The sequence below is a fragment of the Heliangelus exortis genome, chromosome 1 (genome assembly GCF_036169615.1).
Source record: "Heliangelus exortis chromosome 1, bHelExo1.hap1, whole genome shotgun sequence".
Classification (NCBI taxonomy): domain Eukaryota; kingdom Metazoa; phylum Chordata; class Aves; order Apodiformes; family Trochilidae; genus Heliangelus; species Heliangelus exortis.
Window position 1 is genome coordinate 31,059,557 of NC_092422.1, and position 21,367 is coordinate 31,080,923.

Sequence of the window (21,367 nt, forward strand, 5' to 3'; positions counted from 1 at the left end):
AACAAGAACAACTATGATGGTCAAAGTGGATTAGATTTTTTTTGCACAGAGGAAAAAAAAAGCAGGGAAGTAATGAAGGAAACAAGACTGAATAAGACAGTAGGAAAGAAAGAGCAGAGCAAGGCCAGCTGATATATTTCTAAAGCTCAAACACTGAAATGTGAAGAAGCACTGACTATGACCTGTATGACACGTAAACACTGCTAACATTTACATATTGTAGCAATAATAAATAGTATTTTATTACTGGGATTACTGGGATTTTATTCCTCTGGGATAATTCAACAGGCCTATTAAGCTTGATGCCTTTTCTAACTAAAGGTACTGAATAGACATCAAACATTTTCAGAACTGCTTGAAGAAAAACACCTTTTCTTGGCATCTGTTCTTCTCCATTATTCTTATTCTCCTTCCCATACTACCCTACTTGCTCTTTGCAATACTGTGGGATTGCCAAGCACCTATTATCCCCAGCAGCTCACATCTGTGATGACAGCCCTGACAAAACTCAGCAGTTGATGCCTCCAGCAGCTCTTGGAGAAAACCAAACCACACACTGGGTGACAGAGTAGTCAGTTTTTCCATTTCAGAATTCTCAAGAGTTCCTAAAACTCTTAATTTAGAAATCTATTATAATCTTTCTCCAGGAATAAACTTCTGAGAAGGTACCCCAGGTATTTTCTCTGATTTAAAGCATCAAGCTGAAGAGGTACCAGAGGACTGGATGAGCAGCCTTCTCTGCAGTGCTGCAGCCTTCTTGGGAAGGCCTGAATTAAATCTCTAGCAATAGAAGTGTCATCACTATAAAAGACAGAAGTCCACTTCCACATCTTCACCTTAAGCAGGTGGATAAAGTATTTCTAGGATACTGCTGGGCCAAAATAGTCCAAAATAATCCCATTATGGTCAACTGATTCTCCCTGCTTGTGACACCTTTGAGCAAGTTGCTCCACAGCAAATAACACGTGGTGAATAAACAAGACAAAGACCTTGCCCTCTCTCTCAGGGTGGTGTGTTACTATCTAAAGTGAGATATATGTCTCAGTGTCAGAAATACTGAATTGTTTATTCCTAGCTGCTTAGAGTTTATGATAAACCAGTGAATGTTACAACGAAATGGGAAAAACCTGATGAATGTGACGAGCTGAATTTTGATGTCTGTGATGTCTGCAAAAACTCCAAACCAAAGGCAAGTGTGTACAAAATAATTTATTACAGCATAACATATGTTGGCAATATTTTACAGTGAGTTTTGCATTCAACAATTTTGAATCCAAACAGATGACACACAAAGGAGAATTTTAATTAGAACAGTTTATTTGTCTTAATAAAATCCCCTCTTCATGAATGTATATTTGCCTTTGAGGGGCTAGTTAATATTATTGAAATTATTTACATTGCAGTGAAATAAAAACAAACCGACTGGATGATTCCATTACAGTTTCCAGAAAAGATTTTCTGTACAAGCCACAGTATAGTTATGTTTTGAGAGCAGTTCTTATAGAATGTAAAGCTGTCATATGTAGCCATTTTGTCCAGCAATACTATGCTTTAAATAGGTATATTAGTCAGACTTCCATTTTGATGTGTTGTATATTTAATAGTTAATGCACCATAATATGAAGTAAGAAAAAGGTTCGTTATGATCTGTAGTCAGCCTCTGTGCTCCCTTAAATAGTTTTTAAATGTAAAAACATACTCCTCACATACTGTTTGCTTTGCAGCACCTAAAGCAATAGCACTTAGACATGAGAAGTACTAAAGTATTGGCCACAAGTGGACAACTAAGACTCGAATGGAGGTAATGCAGTAAACTTACCAGGGAATTTTTATGATGTAGAAAAGAACTGTATTTCCCATTACTGTACCTTATGCATTTGCCCAAAATCAGAGCAGCTTTTTCATGTCAACAGGTGGAACAGATGGGGAGAAACCAGAAGGAAGAGGGTGAGGGGAAAGATGGAACAACAGACAAACAATTGTATCAAATGTGTTATGTTTTAACGGGGAATTGCTTCAGGATACTCAAACTTAAAAATGTGAAACTGTCTGTAAACTTAATGAACCAATGGCTATGGAACACAAGGTAGATAGCATAGTTTTTCAAAAAGCCTTGGGGTTTATTTGTTTTGTTGTTTTGGTTTGGTTTTTTTACACATACCTAATCTTCCTATCCATCAGCACTGGTTCCATTTAAGACACACACCTGACAAACACATGCAAACTCCTAATGCTTTCATTATCACTGTGCTTTGAAAGAAACCAAACTGACAAAAGATAAAAATTAAAAAAAAATAACAAAAAACTCAAATCCAGGAAAAAAAAAATCTAAAGAATGGTAAAAGACGGAGAAATTCAAGCAGCACTTCAGTCTTAATCTGCTAAAAATGCTCAAATGATAATTTATTAACAAGGTATGATCACATTTATCTATATATGTAATGACACTTATGTGAAAGCAGTTCTTAACATCCATTTTTTCTGTGAGGGAGGGCTGATGGATTATTAAAAGACTTAAAACTGTACAAGTATAAACATGAAAAATGCTGATTAACGATAATGTTTACATAAATATTGGCAGTTTTCGTTGGGAGGAAAAAATAACTAATAGCATACTCCATTTCATTTAACTATCCAAATATTTTGTTTTATACCTGTTAAAGATATTAAAATACAACCTGGAAAAGTAACCCTGATCTGTATCCAGCCAGCATGTAATGAGAGTCAGAGTTTTGTACACACGTGTGCATGTAGGGTGCACGTGCACGTGGGCTTGCACACACTACTTCAAATTTCATTTGACAGCAACTCATGGTTAATGGCTGTGTGATTCACAGATGCAAGGCTGCTATCGTCCTCATTTGTGGCAGGCATAAAGGCAGATGTAAAAGGGAACAGTTTATGACATGCTGCTTGATATTCTTCACATTGGATGTGGCAGCTCCCAAAACTGCCATCAAGCAGGGCCTCAAAAACCTTGGTTAATGTCTGCAGAAACAAAAGTAACAGTTAATAAATCTGATTTGCAGTTGTTCTACTACTGTAAAGGTGCACTGTAAACAAAACTAATCTGAGCAAACACAGGTTCTCAGTTGGTATTCAAGATACCCTATAGTTACTTAGGGGAAAAAAATCTGAAACTCACTTTCAAATAATAGCAATTTAGAATCATAGAATAATTTGGTTTGGAAAGGACCTCTAAAGGCCATCTAGTCCAACTCCCCTGCAGTAAGCAGGGACATCCTCAACTAGATCACCACCTCTAGGAAGCATATACATTATCCTCCAGTTAAATACACATTATTTAAGTTCCCACTCTTTTTTAGATTCTCAATACTGTATTTTTTTACCTTCACATTTTTGTCTTTCATGTTTTTATCCAATCTAGTAGCGACAGCAATTGCTTTTTCTTGTCTTGACTTGTCCAGGAAATACATCATCTTTGCACCTTATCACAAGAAAGAACACAAGGTAATAGTGTTGCCAAATGCAATACTGCATACACAGACACACAGAGCCCTAAAACTTACAAACCAATGTGAACTGGGGCTTATCACAAGTTTAATAAACTATATTTTCTTCCCTTATTTGTAACTTAAAATTAACAGAGCTAAAGCTACTTTGAAATTTATTAGAAGCATAAGGATTGAATAACACAGGAGATCTGCTTCTGTGAAAGTGAAATGCCTCACTTTACTGAAGAGCTGTCAGTCAAGAAATAACATGTAAATAACATGTAACACTGATAACCAAGCTCTTCCCATCAGCAGGCTAAATGAAATCCATTCTATGAAGAAAGACTTTTTCAGAGATATTCTGAATTCTTTTGAAAGACACCAGAGGTAAATGAACAGTACAGTTACTGAACAATCTGAACACAGTCCAGAAGAACTTCAGACTGGTGTATGTCCACATGGCAGGAAGTATGGGCCAGCCTGTGCTAACCTGGAGCTGAGTGAAGCAGTTTAAGTACAAGGACAGTGTAATGCAAGTTTGGTGCTTTGCCTGGACTAGACTATGCTGGTGAGAAGTCAGACATTGCATTAATGCAACCAGGCAGCTTCTTGGATCATGAAAACTGGCCTGGGTCCCTCTGCAAAATAGTGTTGCTCCTCATGTCATAACTGTCTTAATTTAAAATTTCATTTTAATTAACATGTAGACATTTTATATACTTTCCTTCTCCCAAACACACCTCTCTACATAATCTACTACAAAGAACAAGAAGCTTGACAAATCATTTTACTAAAAAAGTTGAAACCCACGTTCTGAATTGTAGTGTCTCCTTTAGCTAATTTCCCCCATTATTAAATTTGTTTTCCTACTTAAAAAAAAGTTTCTCAGTTCTAACTGCTTTTTGTATCCTGGTAATAATTTCAAGCTAAGAAAACACCCATTTGTACTCTCAGACTTAAAGTTTAGGTCTTTCAGACCTTTATGTTTTCAAACTTGAATTCAAGAGGACAGTTATAAATCGTACAGTAGATGAGTAGTTTGCTTAAAATCTCCTTCAGCATAAACAGAAGATGGATACATAGGTAAAGATGTAAAGCTATCAAGGACATGATTATGATATCTATGGGTAGCTCACTCCTGATTTCACTTTAAAATCCTAATCCCACATTTACACCCCACTCCCTGCAAACTGATAGACTGTTGAATCACAGTGGTCACAGGACTCTAAAAAGCTTTCACACATTTAAGCTCCCTCAGCTCCACTCAATGTGGACAGACTCACCTCCTCTCAAAGGAGTCCCTGACATCCCTAACATAGGTGCCACCACTGTCAATAATCTAACTTGGGTTCTTCTTGAAGGCACAAGATACAGACAGCATAATGCCAAACTCAGAGGTGACAGTCTTAGCCTCTACAATCACTGTGACAAATGGACCCCAGTCTTTTCCTTAAAAATGGAGGGCCAGAAAGCAGAACCTGGAAAACATCCAGTTAGGTGCTCAACAATGACAACAGTGGAAGAGCACACCTGGAAGAATCAGGAGCAATTGCCAGCCAAGGTACCTGCACTTCCCATATCTTGAGCCTGTGCACAGGAAAGATGTTCAAGTACTTCTCAAGATGTCACTCTGAAACATGGATCCTTTAATGGCCTAAGTTTGGGGTTAGTTACCTAACTTTCCTTTAAGAGACATGAACAATCTTCTGAATTTCCCAAGTGATTCTGGACAGACCCTGGGTAACTTGACAAACGAGGGGAGATTAGTGCTAAGTACTTTAAGTGCCTGCTAAATCTACTCTTATTTTTGCTTCCTAAGTAGAAAGGTGTTTTGTTTTCTTCTCTACTAACTTCTCAGGCAACATCAATTTTTATTCAAAAGCTTTCTGCACTCAGACATAAACTTCAATTCCAACTTCCTTCCATTTAACTCCAGCAGCTACTGGTAGCTGTTTGACACAAATAGTGTAAGAGGGTCATATTTCAACATTTTCACTGTTGACCATGAAGCAGGAAAGCAAAAGCAGGATAACATGTTTCTCAATACATTTATTAATGCTGTTGCTACATGAAAAAGCCATAAGAAGGAACAAAGACATTTCAGCTGATCAGAAAATGGAAAAGCACTGCTTCTAATATAGCATTTCATACATATATATACATATATATATGAATATATATAGGATCATATATATATGATCCTTTGTTTTCTATTTTCTAGACATTACAAAACTAGAAGCTGTAACAGGAGGTGTAACAGTGCTTCCATACTTGAATACTTGTGGTGGTTTGCTCACACTTTTTGGAGGCAAGAAGCAGGTTCCTTATGCATCTAATTAAAAAAGAGTGGATGACTTTTTTAATATAGTAAAAGCAAGCAGTAAAATTCCAATGTAAATGTGAATTTCTGACTCATTGGAATTTATGTATGAATTATGGGCTGCAGACAGATTATGGATCTGAATCAATTAAATCATCTCCTTTTCAAGAGTGTTAAAAAGTTCAACTAACCTGACAGTTGGTGCTGAATGGAGGTAGCATTGTGTTTGAGAAATTCTTCATTAAAACTTTCCAAGTTTTTATTAACAAAGATTTTCTGCATTTCTTGAGTTAGGACCTTGCTCACAATTTCTGGGAGGTTACTATGGTCAGACACTAGAAGGAGGGAGAGAAGCAAAAAAAAAAAAAAAGCCATTTAAACAACTCTAGAAAACAGTGTGAGACCATAAACATCACTGCTAAAATTCCCATTTTTAAAATCCGGGCACAGAAAGAAACAAATTTCAGTCGAAAACAAATCAACATAAGCATTATTAATGTATTTATAACAGAAACATTCATAAAGGGCACTCTGTCATGTAGACTTCTTGCTGAAAGTTCACACTGCATACTTTGCTTCAGTTAGAATCTGTTTCTCCTACAGTTACAACATATTTTCTTAAAACCTAAGAATTTCAAGGATCTTCAGAACATGCCCTCCTGTGTGAAATGTAGCCAAAATAATTTATTTGGTCCATCTGGTGGAGTAATAGAGGAAGGACCATGATATAATACATACATAGTACCCTCCACAGCAACACGTTTTCTTGGGTATTACCATGGAAAACCATTTATTTCTATTTTTCTATTGATTTTTGTTTCAAGAGTACTTATACATTATAAAATTATGTAGATATATCCTCAACAATATAACATCCTATAGCAATATAACATTTATACATACATAAGTACTACCTACACACATACCAGCTTTAGAGAATTTAATCAAGCACTCATGTAGCCATGGGTTATTACTGTTGATAGCAAAAGCTCTTTTGACAGACTGTAACATTAACAGAAACTTTCCTGTGGGAAGGAGAAAAAACCAACATATCACAATTAGGAGCACAGAACTTTTTATATCAACTACAGACATTAGAAACATCAAAGCCTACACAAAATTACAGATTTATTTTTCCCAACCAAATTGCTTAACAAAAGTCATCTGCTGCTTGAACTCTGGCAACAATAGGTAGATGATGTTACTATCTACCTATTTAGCTTTACTTCCCCTAGATAAGTAAATGCAAAAATCTTTCTACAATATATACTAGTACATATAATTTTGCTCTTTTTTTTGTTTGTTTGTTTTAAGGGTGGCTATGTAAAAATGCTATTTTCTCTACCATTACTGCATAGGATCCAAACCCCATACTCAGGTAACTATCTGTTCCAGACCATTTTAGGCTACACACAGACAATACAAACTGCAGCAAAGATTTAATATTCTGTAAAGCCAAAATAAAAGTTATGCAATACTTTACCTTTCCTAAAGTATATTTCAAATGCTAATAAATGTGTTTCTATGTCATCTCCAATAAGATTCTTGAGTGGTATAAGGAACTTAATGGCTTCTTCTAATGGATTTTCTACCTGTTTTAATAGAAACACAATGAAATTTAAAGCTGAAAATACATGTCAAATAAAACCCACCAAGTGTAACTACTGTTATACAGAGCATTTAAAATAACCAGAGACCAAAGGTGAACTGTATATAGTGTTCTGAATTAAAATAAGCCAAAATATTTTTAATTGAGCAGCAAGACTTAAGTGTTTACTCATTATTCCATGATGAATACAACATCTCTGCTAACTGTGATTCTGATTATGTAATGTACTTGGTGTTGTAACTCAGCATTTAGGAAACAATAAAACACAAACACATTAGACAATAAGCTTAAACTTCTGAAGTTCTGTGATAAATGAGATTGTTCTTAGAGAAACAGTAGCTCCTGTCTTCAAAATTTTTGAACTGCAATCACACTTCTGTTTTTCCTCTATTCACTGTATGAGAAATGAAGTTCTTCAGGCAAGTATCTTTTTGTTCAGTATCTATTTTAATGAAGGCTTACTGTTTGAAAAAACAGAATTTAAAGAGAATAACCTCATTAATATAGAACTTCAATTTCAGAACATGAAAAGTAATTTCTCTTTAGTGTCAACAGGTATCAAAAAGGTAACTTTGCTGCTTAAAAAAAAGGACTATATTCTTCTAGAAGAACCTGATATTAATCTCATACTATGGACTTTTAATGATAATCCCATTAACATGAAAGACAATGCTAACCCTTTCCAGCTTTTCAGGAATCAGCTCTTCCCTAGGTCCACTGGTTTCTTCCTCCTCTTCATCTCGCTTTTTCTTTTGATTCTTTTGTTGTCGCTCTCTTTCTGCATGTTTTCTTTCCTCTTCAAGTTTTGCTTTCTTCTGTGCTCTTCTCTGCTTGCTAAGCATTTTCTTCAGTTCTTTGGCTGAAAGATTTTCTACAAATTAAGGTAACAAACTCAAATTAACAGTGTACTACATTAAAAAAAAAAATCTTCTCTCAAACACTCACGCTACTACATTCCTCCCTGTATCAAAATCATAGAATTTTCGGGGTTGGAAGGGAACTTTAAGATCACCTAGTTGCAACCTCCCACTAGATCAGGTTGCTCAGAGCCCTGTCCAGCCTGGCCTAAAAAACTTCCAGGGAGGGGGCTTCCACCACCTCTCTGGGCAACCTGTGCCAGTGTCTCACCACCCTCATGGTGAAGAACTTCTTCCTAACTTCCAATCTAAATCTCCCCTCCTCTAGATTGAATCCATTCCCCCCAGTCCTATCACTACCTGGCACCCTCAGAAGTCCCTCACCAGTTTTCCTGTAGCCCCCTTCAGATACTGGAAGGCTACAATAAGGTCTCCTCAGAGCCTTCTCCTCTCCAGACTGAATAACCCCAACTCTCTCAGTCTGTCCTCACAGCAGAGCTGCTCCAGCCCTCTGATCATCCTCATGGCCCCTCTCTGGACACACTCCAGCACATCCATGTCTTTCTTGTAACAGGGGCTCCAGAACTGGATGCAGTACTCCAGGTGGGATCTCACCAGCGCAGAGTAGAGGGGGAGAATCAGCTCCCTGACCTGCTGGCCACACTTCTCTTGATGCAGCCCAGGACATGGTTGGCTTTCTGGGCTGCAAGTGTACACTGAGAGCTCATGTTGAACTTCTCATCCACCAGCACCCTCAAGTCCTTTTGAACTACTTTTAGCATACTTTTACAGTCATTTCCATAATTATCAACACCTCCCAGACCACCATAACTACATGGTCCAACATTACTACTGTATTACTTCTTACAGCATAACACATCACTTGTTCTTGCATATCTTTTCTTACATGGTTGTTATAGAAACCTCAACTATTTTTAAAGGTTAACAACAGTTTTTCATCTATAACAGGTTCCACCTTGGAGAACAGACTATACTTTTCAAGGGTAATACTAAACTCCCACATTGACTGTAGCTCACCTTCCTTCTGAAAATCAGATACATTCAGACAGATCTACACTCCATCTTAAACTTAGCTTACATTAAAGTGTCTCAACAATATGCAGCCATGATAATTGCATTGTTTTTCTGCAAATGCCATGGGATAGCTAAATGGATGCAAGCAGAAACTGACAGCGTTTGGGGTGAGGAGAGGTAAAATATTCCTTGTATGTAATAGCAGGAACATTACATGAATCATCAGGCTGCTTCCTGTGTTTGGATTTTTAGACTGGACTTGCATTTAGATAAACCAAGAGGGTTTAACAGTTGCATGAAGAGCAGAGCACACAAAAACATAGTTTTCTACAGGTTCACACAGACGTGAGAAGCCTTCACCCTTTCCATTCACTCCTCTTTTTTTTCCACCCCTCTTGTTCCACTGACCAGAGCAGTTTAGCCAAAATAATAATAACATAGTTTCCACTCTGATTACTGTGCTCTTTCTCTGAGAACAGGATTTGTGATGATAATGTGACAAGAAACAGAAGAATGGGCAACTGAGCAGCTAACAGACCTATTTTGTGGCTGTGGCCCCTTGACTTCTCTGCTGGGGAAAGTCACTGTTCTCAAGACAGGGAACCAAGTGCTCTTTTTACCCCCGTCACAAGGTGCTGTCTTCCCCTGTGGATGAGCCTCCTGTGCAAGCAAATGAACTGACATGACTAAGACTCTTCTTCACCTTAATTTCTTTGGCACACTGCTATCCAAGATCCTCTGTCACACAAATTATAATTGCAGGAAAAAAAAAAAAAATACAAGTGCTGTGAAATGTGCCTCTTTTCACATACACTCCATTGCAAACAGGCAGATCAGGAAAAACTTATTATTGTCCTCTGTAGGAAAGGCAAGATTGTACTGGCAATTTTAAGGGGTGTTTTTGGTTTAGTTTAACTTCTCCTGACATGTCAAGCAATCTTCTCTTTGTGAAGAGCTATACATTATTTTCACCCCTTTAGTGAACAGCCACTGCAGTACTGACAGTAGCTGCAGTTTGACATAAAAAGCAGCATCTATTTATCTTAAAGCAAAAAAAACCTCCTTTGTCATCAAATCCTCAGATTTCCAAACCACAATTTACTAAATATCCTTAGAAAGTCTGCTTCCCATTTAACATCAGTTTTACACAGTCTCCTAAATGAAATAATTTTGTTAATACATACTTATTTATGTATTCTTTGGTCCTGAAATTATGTGGAAAATGATAAAATATGTAAAGATTAAATACAATAGTTAAAAATCAAATTTGTACAATTCAGACCTTCTCACCAACCCTGCCCATTATTTCATAATTTACCCATTCATCTCCTGTTTAAATAGATAAATGGCTGAACCAAATTTGATTTTTCCTCTTACCATTCTGAAATACCACTCCTCTAAGTACTGCAACTATAGCCAGGTCCCTTCATGAACCACTTTTACAGTATGATAAGAAAACAGAGAAGAAGAAATCTGTATCATGTTATGATCTCTGTTCAGTTATCAAACTATGACCACAAAGAGAAAAAACTTGTCCATGTTACAACTCATTTATTCTATAGCACATAACTTAAGATTAATAAGCCTTTACATGAGTCATACACATACCACCCTCCATTATGGTCTAGGTACCTGAATTCACTTCTTGTTCTTTGCTCTCGTTGGTAAGAGGATTATCATGGAGCTTCAAGTAGATTTCAATTGCTGATCGAGCAGCCTTGAAGTAGAAGGCATGTTTCCTGAGCACATCTTCTAATCTCAGAAGGTCTACGTAGGCACGAAGAGTCATCTTTCTCATGCAGTATGTGTGGAAGTCAAACTGATCATCCGTTATCTCAAAAAAATGCTTCAAGAAAAAGAACACACACACACAACTCTTATGCACTTCCTTTCCTTGGTCTGTTTTTTTAAAAATTAGATGGAGGTGAATCAAGTTACAACTGGTACTATTTATGGGCAATATTAAACCAGGTATAGAAATATCCTTGTTAATACTGACCAGGGGAACCTGTCAGCAGGGAAAAAAACCCACCCAGAAAAATCTCACTCCGTAAAAGCAAACTGTAATGCTCTTGTTCAAAGACTTTGGCAGCTCTTTAAAAGCCAAATGAAGTGTGATTGTTCCGATTAAGAAAAACAAGAAACAATTGGCAAAAGACAGTATAAAGTTAATGTACAAATAGTCATACAGTTAGGAGACATGGTATTTATACTAAATCCTTTCCACTTAAAATAACTTTTCACATAATAGGTAAGGATGACATCTTATCTATTACAATAAATCATCAATTATTAACCAGCTTTTAAAAAGCATTACAGTAGAAACTTTACATGCAAAGAAAAATTGTGCTGATTACATCAGCAAATATCTTCATGAGTGTGTGAGCAGTATTGGCAAAGAGATTGATGGTGGCACCTACTCACCCTTTCTACTTCATGGCATTTTTTCAAGGCATCACCGTACTTCCCTAACCTTTGATAAGCTGCAGCACATTCAGTCTGGAACCACATACACTGCATCTCATTTAGGTTTTCCATAGCAGAAGTTCCTTCCTGAAACAAATATCATTATCACTTTTTAGTATTATAATTTATCAGCTGCTTCTTTCAATTATGGCTAATTTCACACCACTAGTAGAAAAAACAATCAATCTTTAGCTACTTAGAATACACCAGAAAATAGACATCTAACCACCTCATCTCCAGCACATGGGTCTGTCAAGAGTAGGTTTCACAAAAAATCAGATTGGGACACACTGGCACAGGTTTCCCAGTGAAGTTATGGATGCTTCATCATTGGAAGTGTTCAAGACAGGTCTCTAAGCAACCTGGTCTAGTGGAAAGTGTCCCTGCTAATTACAGGGGAGTAGGACTTCATCATCTTTACAAGGTCCCTCCTACTTCAAACCCTTCTATGACTCTATATATTCATTCATCACTAGTGTAAAAACATTATATTAAAAAAGGACACCAAGTGAAGATTTATTTTGTTCAAAACCTACATGAGTGAAAAACTGCCAGAAGCAAACAAAATCTCTCTTCATCAAAGCAATATTTACCCTTGTGAATTTAGAGCACATCTCCTCTGCATCCTTTACCATATTTGCTCGCAGCATGTATTTAGCACATTTAGAATTGATAAATCTGTCTGCAGTATCCAATGACTGTGCTTCATCCATCCATTTGGCAGCTTCCTTGAGGTTACCTACATGCTGTTAGGGAGAGATTAATTAATTTACAGTATAAGACTCATACTGACCAACTCCTGAAATTTAGTTACTGGTATTTCTTCCTCAGAAAGAACAAAAGGTAGAATTACTGTTCACTCCTCCCTGCCCCCAGATTTTTGCAGAATGAAAACTTGCTGCAAGTTGTGACTTGCTTTGCAAAACCTACACAAGAGTTTTAATTTGCTTCCTGACAGAACAGTAAGCAAAGAAACCCACATGAAGATCAGCACCCATAACCTTTGCTAACTGAAGTACTATCCACACATTCACACTAGTTTGATGGTTTTGGGTGGGTTTTTTTTTTTATTAAACTAGGTAGTCTGCGTGTCCAAATTCACTTTTTACCTTGTAAATTTTTGCTTTTAAATAGAACAGTTCTATTAATGTTGGAGTGCTTGCAATTGCAGCATTGACATAATCCAAGGCCAAAGAACATTGGCCAAGTTTGTCGAAGTGCTGTGCCAGGAAATACCGAACCCAAAGCAGCGTGGTTGGGGGCTCTTTCTCTCCATTCTCTGCAACAAAAATGGAATAATTACAGTCACTGGTAAGGTTGAAGACTGCATTTGAAATACAAACACAAATAAAAAAAGCTTTGCAAATTCAGCAGATATTTCCTGTAATGCACTCATTTACTAGAAGTCATTATGACTACTTTCTTGCAAAAAGTATCAGCAATTCAACAGTTCTTGAAAACTGCCATAGACAGTTTTAGTGATTACAGAATAAATAATAGAAAACCATAGAACCTTACCACATGTACTAAAAAGGTCACAAGTTTTCAAAGAAGCTTCATAACCAGTAACAAGTTCTTGGATTGTAGAAACCTGCATATAAAAAAAAAACAACCAAGTTGAGTTATGCTTTACTATAATGTTTACAAAAATTTAACACACTGAAAAAAATACTTGGGCAAAAATTAAATATACTAAAATAATTACATAATTTGGGAAAAAAAACTGATGTATCCTCATATAGTTCACCTTTCACAAGCCACCTATGATCACCTATTTTAACTGGTGATATAGCAGACACACAGGTGTAAATCTTTGGCAGCTTACAGCAGGAAGTAATCAAATAGTTTCAATTGATTTCCTTTAATTTGTATTTTGGATTTATTTACGCTATTGGTTTTTTATGTGCCCAAAATAAGCCAACTAAAAGAAACGTGCATTGGAAAAGACTCTTCCTGTAACAATGAAGATATAGAAGAGACTTCTGTGGCTTTCTGTACTACCACGGAATTTTTTTTTTTTTTTTGTTAAAAAGGTATATATATACAGGCTGCATCTTTGACATAAAAATCTACACAAGTTTGACATTTACAATACATACAAATGTCAGGATCTGTTTATTTCATAACAAACTATTCCAATACAGGGTCCATGGCCTACAAGTGCCATGCAGTATATTTCTAAGCACTTCTAACCATACGTGCCATAAGCAGCAAGTAACCAGCCTCTTAAGGAGACAAAAAGAATATTAAAGAAGGAAAGAACTGTCATCTCTGTATACCCAAAACAGAGAAGGGACCTGTTTTTTTAAGACCTGATACTAAGTATATCAGGATAATGGCTGCACTCCACAAAAAAAGGTGATACCTATAGATGGTAAAAATCTAAAGTTTCAACAGTTTAAAGTAATGTGATCCTACCTTTAAAACTAAAAAGTTGGTTTCAAGAGTAAAATAAAAACTATCATGGAAACACAGCAAGATTTAAAGCAGAATTTGACAAAATAGAACTCCAGTTCTAGCTACACTCTGGGAGAGGAGTGGAAGGGAATAAACTTTGTTCTAGAACAGAGTATGCAATTTTAAGGATACTACTTTATTTAACCTAATTCAATACAACAGGCAAAGAATGCCAAATGTTTTATTTCACAGAAAGCAGAGGAGGTGACATGCCAAAGCCATATGCAGCCAGTGTAAATGTCTTCAAGGTGTAATAAAAAGTATAAATGCACGCACACATTTTAGAAAGCTCTGGGTAAGTCTCATAAAAAAATTGTCTCTGGTAGGAAAATCTCATCAAAAAGAATAAAATGTTACTAGACTTCAAATAACTACACAATTATAAAGGAGTGTCAAGAAGTTCACAAGTAGACAAAGGTAAATAAATACATTAAAAGCTGTTCTCTGGCCTCAGACAACCATTTACTAAAATAAACCTTCAGCAACCTCAGAGAACCTTTCCAGATTCTCTTCTCTGAAATGAGTTTAAATGCAGAAATAAATATCTGCTCTAGGTGGAAGGCTTTAATTAAGTGTTATTATCTTGCTGCTGTTCACTGCATCTTCAAAGTATTCCCAAAGTTACTGTCACTTGGCTTTTGGTAAACTCCAGTTCCCTTACCAGCCAGCTTTGTTAGACAGCAAGTGAGAAGTGTGTTAAGGGAGAAAGACCCCTTCATTTCATTAATCCACACACCCTGCCACCACAAAACTCCACACAAATACTACACATTTTGAGCATGGCTTCACAGCTGGAGAAAGACCACACCACCACCACCACAAAAACCCAGTGCACACTCTGCAAGCCACATGTGCCTGGTTCCTCCTGGTCCCTACTTTGGGTACAAGGTTACAAGTGATTTACACCTTGCTCCACCTCAGCAGAGAGATGCCCAGTTACTAGTTCCAGTAACTAGTGCCATGTTACTGGAAGGGGAAGCTGGGGAAGCTGGCAGAGGTCAGACTTAAGGCAGTGAAGCAGTAAAAAAGCTTCTCTTCTAGCAGGAGAGTCTTCAATCAGCTTACAGCAACAGTGAAATCAAATCCTCTGATCTTGAGGTGATGGAGAAGACTGTATTTTAAAAGACACTAAATTCTTCCAAATTCAGAACTCTGCAATGATTTTGGCTCCTACAGCCCAACCAACTACACTGGAATTGCTATTCTGAAAACTACTTTTAACAACACATTTGGAAACAAGTATTCATTGAAAGCAACAGCTACAAAAGGAATGCAACTCAAGTAGTTACATTATTGCAGGCATTCTTGATGAAAACAACAGAGTTTTGTTTCTTCTGACCGCTAAGAATATTTTTCCTCCTTTTTTATGCTAAAGTTTCAGTCTCTTGCTAGTAATTTAGGAAAATAATTCCAGGTTTTGTGCTGCTTCAGGGAGCAAATGATATAGAAATCATAGAAATATGAACCCTTTTCCTGCTGTGTCCATACCAACTGCAAATTTAGTAGTAAAATCTGTGTCTCAGACTTATTACAATCTATTATCTTCACTGAGAAGTTACAACTTGAATCTTGAAGGCTATAATATTTTATTATTTCTAAATGCTACAGCATTCTTCATAAAGACCATTTCACAATTTCTAAAAAAACCAAGATGAGGTATCTGGAAATACCATGATACTGACCATGAATTATTTTCAAACAATATTATTCTAGGAAAAAAGTTTCATTTATTCTCTTGCCACGGATCTGAAAAAGCTTAAAGTATTACTAAAGTGCATCTAAAGTCATCAAGGAATCTCAGATTTTGTTACAAGAAGAATGGAGCCATTCCAGAACACCAGTTTCAGAAGCTTCTTATATAATCAAAATTCAAACCTCAAACCTTTTCATAGGCCACTATCTACAAATTTTCATTTGCTTATGAAAGAACAATGAGCTAAGAAGTAAGAATCCAAGGAGTAAATGGGCTTCAGCCTTTCCTATGAGCTTGTTCCTCCTCAAACTTTACGTTAAAATAAAAATTCCGTGTGCTTACAAAACAGTACCAATTCTAGTCAAGAGTAATAACCCTGAAAGTTAAAAAGTTAAGAACCCATTTTTCATACTCTGTGCAGCTTGAGACAAAGACTCCACAAAGCCATAATGGTCTTTTTCCATTCCTGTGCAGTTTATTTCCACTGTAAAGGACGGTTTCAAAACTGAACTTGGAGTAAATGCCTTAAATTGAGTATTTGAGAAATACCAACAGAGACCAGAATAAATTAAATATATACACATCTTCATTTCTTTTTAAATTGTAAGCAACAAGAACACAATTCACTTAAACACCAATTCTGAATTACTTTTTCCTGCGAGCATTGGTTTTTATGTAACTGCTTATACTGAGAAATATTGTGTGTCCTCTTTCATAAGGGACACCCTAAGGGAAAGGTACTGTTTTCTAGACAAAATGAGTTCTTTTATTGTCACAGCAATTATGGTGGCACCTATGGGCCAGTCATTCAATGCAAATCCATGCTGCATACTGTGCCACGTTCCTGCCTGACACCTGCCACAGAAATCTTTTAGATAAAGAACAGAATAAACCCATCAAAGATAAGAACAATAGCATGGGGATTGAAAATTAGGATGTTCAGTATGTCCTAATTAGATTTATTTCTTTCCTTTTTATACTCCATGCAGGAGGTAAGCTGAAGAAAACAAGAAAGCAATAAAAGCACAAAGAAAAGCAACACAGAAAGGTTTTTAAGGAACATACATGAAGGTGGGGTGAGATTTATAATGGAAGCTGATGAAATCAAGAGCCCACTAGCACAAAGGAGGGATGCAAATTTTCAAAATAAAAGGCTCAAACTCTTATTAATTACTGTGGAAGTTAAATCACTAAAATGATTTTATATCCTATTAAAACAGCAGTTTGGCCTAAGATTTTACAATAGATTTCTACTTCAGAGACAACCTTCAACACACTGATAGTCTATTTCCTTCAATGAAACCACTACAAGAAAAAAGTGTTCTGAAACAGCAATACTCATCCTATGGAAGTATTGTAATGTACTTAAAAAGTGGTCAATCATCTTCTTGTAAATTATGAATCACAACCACTACATTTAAGTATTTTTTCAGATGCTGCCACTATAAAACCACTAAGATGTCACCAGCACTTCCAGTGCACAAACAGATTAAAAGCTACTGTATGAACTTTCAGAAGGTACCCATATGTTTAGCACCTGGCTCAGGTTTGAGTCCCTCCCTTTTGACTTCCTGGGAATATGTTTAGTATTATCTGCACTGTTCTCTAGGGCAAACAGCATTAACATCTAAGTTGGAATTTCACTGCTAGTGAAATATAAAGCTTTAACATGCATCTATAATATAAAGCTGCTCAAACAAGAAAATATTCTGCTAAACTATAGATACAGATGCAAAGGTCTTCTCAGGTTAAAATTTAGTTACGTGTTACTGCAGAAGAATCTTTAGGCAAACCCTAGAAATACTTCTGAAATAATCTGCTGCTTTTACTGAAGAGATTTAACTTTAAAACAATTCATACTTATACACAGGACATGAGCAGAAAGTGTATTATCTTGCCTTGAACTCCATCAGCAATGAAAAGGAGACAAAAACAATGAGGAAGAGCATAAACACAGCAGACAGGAACAAGATCACACATTACTTGGCACAAGTAGATGCAGTGACATGTGAACACAAGTATGTCCCACCACCATCATGCATCACACTAGGAGGCTGAACACTTTAACTGTTTCCTTATGGAATCCCTAATAATCATTCACACCAGAAGCCAGGTGGTTTGGGGGGGGGGTTATTTGTTTGCTTTATTTTGTTCGTGATTTTTTGTTTTGTTTTGTTTTTTGTTTTGAAGAATTAAAACTTCTCAAAGACTTAACTACTCACACGCTGTAGATAGAATAATTTTAATTACTCAATTACTAACGAAGAGGATTACTACAGAAAGCTGGTTCCTTGCTTTTCTTTTGATGCCACACTGTCCGTATCACTCTAAACAGAACCTTCCCCAAGCTTAGTACCAAGACAAAGCTCTGATACTACAACAGTACAAACAAGAACATTTTTTGAAATAATATTTCTTCAAGAATTCTGTTTCCAAACTCCCTTTGCTCACAGAGGCACCCTCACAGCCTCCCTGAAAAGAGTTACTTGATTACTTGTGATGGATGAGAGACACCTTAGCAAGGAGCTTGTGCAGACTCCTCTAGGTGCCTACAGACACTGTACAGGAGGATCCTGGTTCAGATCCAATTAACTTCAGCCCACATGGTAAATTCACAACCTGAAGTCCTCACCTCTGCAAATGCAGATGCTTAGATGTGAGCTTTCAGGCCTGAACCATGTTTATGAATGGTAGCAGAGGCACAATGCTGATGATCTATTGTCTCTAGCACAGCCTGATTACATGATGAACAGTAGTTCAACCCTGGGCACTCTGACCATAACCTTCTGGATGGAAATATTGATGGAAAACAAATTTCAAATAAAGAAGCTGCCAACAGGCTCACTAAAAAAAAAAAAAAAAACAACCTCAAATTCAATTAATCACATCAGGAAAAAAAGGTAAGGGGAAAAGGGCAGCTACACATTAGAAAAAATGTTTTACTATAGCCTAATAAAGACAAAAAAGATCATCTACAGCCAAGAGGTGATTGGCATGAATTGAGATGAGCTTTTTATTGAGGTAGCAGAGAACAGCAAGCCAAGCACATGTGCCAGCTGGAACACTTCCACTGCACAAAAGGTCTGAGTTCAGGCTCTTCCACTATATCCACCAAGGAAGGTGCACAAAGGCAGCCACCTAGAGAAGTTCCATTTCCTATAGCTTACTGTAAATGTAACTAAAATACCCAACATAAAAACATTTATAAGGTTACACAGTTCAAAGAACCAAAAGCCTTCACTGGCAAGACTCACACTTGATTTCAGTACCATGGTCTGTCACAGGCCAACATTTCTGTGTGGTGGCTCAGCAGAAATAATTCTCAGGAATTTCAAAGAGCTGCCAGCCTATAAGGACTGACTAGCCACAAAACACAAACTCTGCAGTACTGTATTTAAAACAAAAAGAATAAAAAGAATGAGAACAAACCAAACCAAACCCTGACTGATTCCACAGCCCAGCAATTAATAAGCCTTGAAAGTTAGAAAAAAAAACTTTGTTCCCTGACCACCCAAGAAATCAGATACATGTTTGGTAAGAAGCACAGAAAGTAGCTTTCTAGTAGATACATGGTCTTAGAGCTTGATCTACACACTAAGGAAGCTGACAGATTTTGGTTTATTGTATATTTTCAGAGAAAGAGATACAAGACCGTTTAGATTTTTCTGCACACTTAGTTCCTTACAAATAAACACCTCCACCAATGACTTGTAATCACTTTCAAATGTGAAACACGTCCAACGCAGTGTCAAATACACACAGAAAATAAAATTTGCTAGAAATCAAGCCAAGCTAAAGTTCCTTTTTGCCCTGAATTGGCTGTGGAGGTGAGTTTGCATGTAATCTGTACACATGTGGCTGGATAAATCATCAAATCCTACTCTGATTTAGCATCTCAAGGTAGTATTAACTTGCTATGTAAGCAAAGATTACTGTTGCTGTCCACGGCTGCTACCACTGGTAACAGCTACTCCTGAAATAAAACAAATTATACTTTTTTTCAAAGTCAATGTCACCAATTAACAGACCATCTACTAAACTCTGGGGAAAAAAGCTTCCTCCATTTATGTCAGTTTAGTTTGTATCTTTTACTCGGCAAGTGACTTGTAACATGGTATTTTGTACACCCCCTCTACTGAAACAGCATTATTTCTTTTTTTTAGGGCGTGCTATGTACAAACAGAAGCCTATGGCACAAGTAGCACTTGAAAAAACATTGCTAGGATTTGTAATTTTGACTGAACCACGCAGCATTTCTAGCCACAATCGACTGCATTAACCAGTTTTTGTCTCCAACATCTGCACTGTATACAGACTTTGTCCCATACGTACAACAAGCCAAAGCTTGCACTCCCAAGTTACTTTTTTGTGGAGCGAACTAGAAGAAAGCTGCTCAGCACACCAGCTTTGGAGAGAAGAGACTACTCAAGCAGAATGGCAAACAAGTCACAGGAACAACATTCTCATTCTTCACTGAAGAATTTACTACTGCTCTGGAAAGGTCTAGTATGTGTATGTTTACACACTGGGAGTACAACTGCAGCACAAGCCCTCTGGAGCCCTGCAACAGTATTAGAAGTACAAGATCTGTCTCATGTTAAATAAAACAGTAGTGTAGCTATAAATACAAGAGCCAGTCATGAATTTTAAGTGTTCCAAATTTAACAAGTTCACTATCAAAACAGCTCCTTAAAAGTTATTTTAAAAGCAATACTCCTTGAATATCTTTATAAACTGTTGTGACATCTATTTGGGATTGAAAAATGTAGGACTCAACCAGCCCTGGAAACAAGGTTTTAGGCTCTGAGATTACTGAGAACTGTCAGAATGCCTCAACTAATTTCCATAAAATACAGCCCCTTTTCATTCAGAAAATAATAAAAGTATAAATAGAGTAATTAATTATTCAAATACAACTACAGACCAAGCTACATTACCACAGTATAATGTTTAGCTTCCCTCCAAAACTGAAGGAAACTTCAGTGAAAACAGTGTCTATATAGTGGCAGCAAATACACTGTCTCTAGTAAAGATACTGAAGACTTTGAAGTACAAACATCAGTGTTCAGCTGTATCAAACATTAACTGATTTGACTATGATGTTCATATCATATTTCTACAAAGGCTTTTTTGGAAGTGAAAGTTAACAAAGATAAGCAGTTTACAAAACTGTCAATGACAAGTTACACAATTTATAAAACTTTTATGCAGGACCCTAGAGTTCAGTAGGAACACCACAGTGAGTACAGACTCACTGCCTCAGGAAAAATCTCCCACAGTGCTCAAGCTTTCAAGTGTACAACACAAAATTAAAATTAAAACCTAGGGACCACACAAATGACTATTAAAGGTTTGGGTTTTAAGTGTCCTTTCTGATTTTCCACTCCCAAACACTGACCTTTCACTGCATCTTCAGAGTAAATTGCAGAAATTTCAGATGTCAGTTTACTACATAAATCAGCATATAATTTAGAG

At 36.7% G+C, this 21,367-nt stretch overlaps 1 protein-coding gene across 3 annotated transcripts in view; it reads right to left on the reverse strand.

Moving 5' to 3' along the window:
* Window positions 1-1,194: 1,194 nt before the first annotated feature.
* NAA16 (N-alpha-acetyltransferase 16, NatA auxiliary subunit) overlaps window positions 1,195-21,367 on the reverse strand; it is a 67,338-nt gene continuing 47,165 nt past the window's right edge. Inside the window, exons 10-20 of one of the 3 annotated variants that reach the window (XM_071740256.1) lie at window positions 13,261-13,333; window positions 12,852-13,021; window positions 12,336-12,488; window positions 11,701-11,829; window positions 10,909-11,122; window positions 8,062-8,255; window positions 7,259-7,367; window positions 6,702-6,800; window positions 5,967-6,110; window positions 3,351-3,448; window positions 1,195-2,988 (exon numbers count right to left, since the gene is read on the reverse strand). In XM_071740256.1, the coding sequence (XP_071596357.1) occupies window positions 2,788-2,988; window positions 3,351-3,448; window positions 5,967-6,110; window positions 6,702-6,800; window positions 7,259-7,367; window positions 8,062-8,255; window positions 10,909-11,122; window positions 11,701-11,829; window positions 12,336-12,488; window positions 12,852-13,021; window positions 13,261-13,333 (1,584 nt within the window). In that variant the 3' untranslated portion in view covers window positions 1,195-2,787. Of the gene's footprint in view, window positions 2,989-3,350; window positions 3,449-5,966; window positions 6,111-6,701; window positions 6,801-7,258; window positions 7,368-8,061; window positions 8,256-10,908; window positions 11,123-11,700; window positions 11,830-12,335; window positions 12,489-12,851; window positions 13,022-13,260; window positions 13,334-21,367 lie in introns of those variants that run through there. The other 2 variants (XR_011725167.1, XR_011725168.1) reach the window with 2 other exon arrangements.